The sequence below is a fragment of the Dipodomys merriami genome, unplaced genomic scaffold (genome assembly GCF_024711535.1).
Source record: "Dipodomys merriami isolate MVZ:Mamm:240054 unplaced genomic scaffold, mDipMer1.0.p SCAF_15, whole genome shotgun sequence".
Taxonomy (NCBI): domain Eukaryota; kingdom Metazoa; phylum Chordata; class Mammalia; order Rodentia; family Heteromyidae; genus Dipodomys; species Dipodomys merriami.
In genome coordinates, this window is record NW_027202826.1 from 15,944,109 (window position 1) to 15,950,108 (window position 6,000).

The 6,000-nt window shown below is 38.7% G+C and overlaps 1 protein-coding gene across 7 annotated transcripts in view; it reads left to right on the forward strand.

The window, feature by feature from the left end:
* Positions 1-5,765, forward strand: part of Bmpr1b (bone morphogenetic protein receptor type 1B) — a 301,468-nt gene extending 295,703 nt beyond the window's left edge. For all 7 annotated transcript variants that reach the window (XM_070022299.1, XM_070022297.1, XM_070022296.1 and 4 more), the window contains one exon: positions 1,730-5,765. In XM_070022299.1, the coding sequence (XP_069878400.1) occupies positions 1,730-1,855 (126 nt within the window). In that variant the 3' untranslated portion in view covers positions 1,856-5,765. The remainder of the gene's footprint in view (positions 1-1,729) is intronic.
* Positions 5,766-6,000: the final 235 nt, after the last annotated feature.

Consider the following 6,000-nt stretch of genomic DNA (forward strand, 5'->3'; position numbering starts at 1 on the left):
ACCTGGCTGGACTGACTTCTAATGGACTTTTCCTCACTGCCAACATTCAAAATACTCACTACTGAAATTCTGCTTTATTTTGGTGGAGATGTGTTTTGCCTTGTTGCAGAAAGGTATATGGAGCAAATCTGTATGGCAGGGCAAATCTGTGCCTTTCATTTCCCCCTAATTTCATTTTACTCTTTCCAAAATATATTGAACAAGCCAGCATTAAGCCCACATGTTAGTGGTTTTTTTATTTGCATAAATACTGTTATTTCTTCCTCTGTGTGCTTTTGAAGCACTGTGCTTTTTTTTAAAAATTACACACCCAGGTATATTATTCTGACATTTTGATAAGAATAAAAGGTAAGAATCTGACTAGCTGAGGTTTCAATATGGTGAAGTAATTCAAGTTGGCCTAATGAAGCTGGTTGATTTTATGCTGTGTGTCTTGGATCTGATTTGCACAAATCATATCAGCTTGCTTCTAAGGATGTGGTGTTGAGAACCAAATATGCTTGCAAAGGAGCTGCCTGGCAGGTGGAAGTAACCTAGATAGACCTTACCTCTCCTAACTCTTGACTCCTACCCATGTCTCACTCCACCAACTGTGGACTCCATTACATTCATGTTTGAAAGGTCTCTGATAGGTGGAAACATTCAAGATGAGTTGGAAGTCCCCTAAGAGAAAGACAAAAGGCTCTTACCAAACCTGCACCACACCCACTGCAGACAGATGCACAGAGCCTTATGTATAAAGTAATGGTTCAATGTAAAACTCCTTAAAAAGTGACCTTGAGCTCGCTGGCTTTGTGTTTAGTTACAGAAATGCTAAATAACATGCACATTTCCCAGTGAGCTGTGGCACAAAGCACAAGGCTTAGTTACAGTAGCTTGAGATGGTTATAAGTGTCAATGTGATTTGACACTCCTTCACTGAGGGTTTCCAGTGGAGGGAATTGTGTACTTTTCAACAAGAAAACCAGTAATTGATGTACCACAGGGAAAAAAAAACACAAGGAAAAGTTTTGGCAAAGTTGTGTTAAGTCATTAATATTGTTAAATGGCCAAGTGTTATACTAATTTACTGTGACTTATGAATAGCTGTATTTGCTTGAATAGTACAGACTTAGATCAAGTCTTTAAGGTTGAAAATCATCTGAGATTATGGAGTTCAATACGGAGTCTCTAGAAGTTTTCATATTTGCTTATACAAAAGGCCAGACACCATGGCTCACACCTGTAGCACCAGCTACTTGAGATTACCAGGATCCTGGTTTGCCGTGAACCATGTAAAAATGCTTAAAAGACTGCATCTGAAAAAAAAATGTGGAACTGGTGGTTCACACCTGTGATTCCAGCTCTGCTGGTGGTGTAGGTAGAACATTTCAGTCTAAGGTTCACTTCAGGAAAAAAAAAAAGAGAGAGACACCATCTGAAAAATAACTAAAAAAGGGAAATCGAAGGTGTGGCTTCTGACTAGCAAAGTGTAAGTACAATCAGCGAAGCCCCTTGTTTACTGTCACAGGAAGCCCTGTACCTCTGTCTGTGTCAATCTCACCTTTCATGAAAAGAATTTTTCATGCAATTTTATTTCTACTTGGTCTGAAGGGTACTTTAGGAAATCCATTGAGACTTCATAACCCCCCCTCAAAATCCCCCAGACCAATAGCCAGATTTCAAGAGCCAGCCTTGCAGAAAATCTCTCTCTCTGACGTTAGTCAGTGTTCCTCTTTCTCTTTCACAGTGTCTGAGGCAGATGGGGAAACTGATGACAGAGTGCTGGGCTCACAACCCCGCTTCCAGGCTGACAGCTCTGCGGGTTAAGAAAACCCTGGCCAAAATGTCAGAGTCCCAGGACATTAAGCTCTGACGTGAGAGGAAGAAGCATCTCAGTAGAAGACCAACAGATACTCTCTGCTTGTGAGCAGAGCAAAAAATATTAGCGGCGTCTGCAGTGGGAGCCTTGAACACCATCCTGCTCTCCAGGGTGGTCCGACCCCATGTCTCCTACAGCTACCCGGATAGACCCTGAGAAGTGTCTGGATGTACAGACTCATCCTTGTCTGTAGGAGGGAGGAACTGCTCGGGTACCTTGTTCAAGATACGATGCATGTTGCTTTCTAAGAAAGCCCTGTATTTTGCAATTGCCATTTTTTAAAAAAGATGCTTTACTTTTGCCAAAAATAAAACAGATGTTGTAGCTGTTTTAAGGTTTATACAATGATAGCCTAAATGATAACAGAAATTCTTTCCAGAACCCCTGTTGGAAGAGTAAGTATGTTTTCCCATTGATAAGGTATTATTGCACTCTGTAACCCAAAAGATAGTCTAATTTCCTGCAGGGCCCTTCCCACCTCTGCTCTGACGCCCCTCTGCCAGCCCTGCTTCTGTGAGTGCACACGGGGGTACAAGTTCCACCTGTCCAAGACCAATCCTACAGCTCCGGAAAATGTGGAACAAATGAAGCTTTTGTGACTGTAACAGAAAGGTTGATGGGTGTTCTTCCCAACTATTTCTGTTTCTGATTGTGTGAGGCAGATCTTTTCTTTCCATTAAATACAAGTCCCCCACCCCTCCTTCTTTTTTTTTAATGTGCCGAGAATTGACCTGTGCATACTTGTGATCTCAAAAACCAGAAGATCAATATTAAATGAAATTGCCATGCATTGTGTGAAAGACAAGGTGCTTTAAGATAATTTGTTATTGTGTTGTAAGAACAACATGACATTAAATTAGGGAGGAAGTTGAGGGCGAGGCTGGCTTATTTCTTATACATACAAAGGAGTCCATCTGAGAAGCATGAGGAATGATGAGCAGACATCTTATTTTGTATAGATAAGGATGGTTTCTTCTGTTAATTGCTTATTTTGTTATCTGAATTAAAAGATACAGAGGGAGCATCCTTTAGGCTAATTTCACTAAATCTTAATTTAAAAAAAATAGATAAGCTGGGTTTCTGCCTGAAATCCTAGCTACGAAGGAGGCTGAGATCTGAGGATGACTGTTTGAAGCCAGCCTGGGCAGTAAAATCCCTGAGTCTCTTATCTCTAACTAACCACCAGAAAAACCAGAAGTGGCACTGTAGCTCAAAATGATAGAGTAAAAAAGCTCAGAGACAGTGCCCAGACCCTGAGTTTAAGACCCACGACCAACCAAAAATCAGAAATAAAAAAGGATAAATATAAGTGAAGATGGAATAGCAGAAGAGATTTAGTAAAGGCCACAAAATAATACGGCTACTGGGATTGGTTATTTTAGCATAGATAAGGATGGAATATGCAAATCTTAAGGGATCATTTCACACTATAAGAAGGCTGATTCGTTTTGTTCTCATGACATGCTCTTCACTACTTCATTAATTTATTTTTTTCTTCTCTGTGGCACTTGTATACAGCATCTCTTCACTTAGTTCTGTACGACTTTAACTTTTGAATAAAGTGCAGCAAAATCATAGACAGGGCCAATCGTCCTCAACAACAGAAATATAATACAATTTAAAATTGCACCCATCTTTCCCAACTTTATTCATTTCCTTACTGTGGTTTTTCTATGCTGTTTAGATATTCTGTAGTGGCTACCAAGGCTTTTCGAAGTTCTTTGCCCTGGGCCTTAAAGAAGTCATTACTACCAGAATACTACAGGGGGCAGTGTTTTCTAATTCATTTCACCATAGGGTGCCTGAAGGATGGAGAACTTTTAAAAAAGGGACAACTGCAGGAAAATTCTCACTTCTGAAGTAGACTTGCAGGTGTGTCTTGTTCATCAAGACAGCAATAAGAGCTGTGAGCTGTGTTCACAGTCGGAGGATCGCAAGCATATCCTGAGGAAAAAGATTTTCTCAGTCCTTGAATGGTGGCTCATGCTTGTAATACTAGCTACTCAGGAGGCTGAGATCTGAGGATAACAATTCGAAGCTAGCCTGGGCAGGAAAAGCCTAAGAGACTTATCTCCATTTGATTGACCAAAAGCTGGAAATAGTGGTAGAGCATTAGCTTTGAGCACAAAAGCTCAGGGACAGCACCCAGGCCTCGAATTCAAGCCCCAGGACAGGTACAAAGAAAAATAAATAAGAGTCAAAACACATGGTTTCAGATATAATTGTAGTCACAACACTGCTCTTACTGATACTAAAGTAACCTCAGTAGAAATACAAAGGTTCATTCCTCTGTGTCAAATTATATTCTTTGTAATAGTTTAGAAAGAATATATGATAGTGTAGAAAGAATATATGGGCAGAACTAAATGTGGTAATTGTCTGAGCCTTGGAAAGAAACTTCAGATCAGCTACAAATCAGGAAGCATTTATGCCAGTTAAATGTTTGGGTTTCTGTAAGTTTAAGTAAGGGTGGGTTTTTCTCTTAATGTTTTGTTAAGATAGTACTTTGTTAACTTTTTGGTAACTTATTGCACATGAATAAATTCAAATCAGAGTGTTTCATGGCAAAGGCAAACAAGATTTCTAGGGTTCCAGTGACGATCTGGAAGTTAACATAGTATCCAAATTTCTTCTATATCATTCATTTGGTTGCTTTGGGGAAAAATTAAATAGCCTGCATTTAATATACAACTTGAATTTTTCATTATTAAACATTTAGAATTCTTCTCAAGATACCTGAAGCGACCTGTGTAGCAAGTATGTCATTCAATAAGAAGTTATTTATGATTACATTTTCTCTGTATTTTGCTACTAGATAAAACTGAATTGTCCTTAAAGACCACCTACTCACATCTCAGCAATCTTTTATGATTTCAAAATTTCTAGTAGCTCAGAAAGTGAATTTTATTAATATTTTTGGTTAGGTACTTTTAATCAGGTGAGATCCTGGAATTTGGTGACGTAGCTGATTGCTTACTTTCAAAAGACTAAGATTTTCTCCTCACTTCTTTCCCCCAATGGAATTCTAAATTATTAGTTGTTAGATGAGCTTTGTATGCTAAGATGTTCAGGTTTATAGCTTATGTATGTGTATATATTATATAAATATAGAATGTATATGTAAATATTATGTTCAGTTTGGAGTCTGGCACAACTCCATTCTGTGGATTAGAGAGTAAAATATATGGATGATAAAATAATAGATGAAGCATAATATTTATTTATGAAATATGTCAGGTTGTTCACCACAAGTAAAGAGCGTCGACTTGTGTGTGAGGAGACAAGCCTTTGATCTCTGGCAAAGTGTTACTCACAAGTTACTGGTGCCCATTCATTCTGTTTTTCCTCCCTCAGAAAACATGTTGAGAGATGTTTTTGTTTTTGTTTTTAATTTACAGGGAGTCCTTTGACACATTTCAATTGGTGTGTAGTCAAGTATAACAAGTACTTAATAATGACGCAATTTCATGTTCTTGAGTCATGCATATTCATGAGGAGTTTTATGTTGCTGAATCTGTTCTGGCTCTTCTTTGCTTGTAGGTGGATAGACATTGAAAGAAGGATTATTTTTAAAGCTTGACCGTGTTCAATAATTAATTATATCTCCTTGGTAAACTTGGTCCCAGAATACATCAAAAGCAATGATGATTCCTTTTGTAAAACAAACAAATAAAATCGCCATATTTGGTGGAGAAAAGTTGGCAATATCTAAGGGTTTTATTGTCTGTCTGTTTCACAAGAAGTCTCCCTTGTGTCCTTTCGGGGAACCCGTGCCTTATGGAATTTGTATATACTGTAATTATTCAGGACTAGGGAACAAACTATTGTATTTGTTACAAATTGTATATGGCTTTGTTTAAACATTCCCCTAAATAAAATGGTGTCATTCTTCCCTTAGAGAACACAGGATTGTGATTGTGTGTAGTCTTGTAAGTTGTGCCTTTTGTTTTTCCTTTGAAAATGTCAAGTGTTCATGGGAGAGAGAGGGGAGGAGGGCAGGAGTGAAGGAGATGGGGGGCTTAGGTGAGTGTGGGCATGCAGAGACAGAAGGAATGATCCCATGGCTTCCATCTTCTCAGTAGACATGGAGGCTGAGGGGAAGTCCGAGTAGTGGGAGCTTGGATAGAAATGAAGAAGGA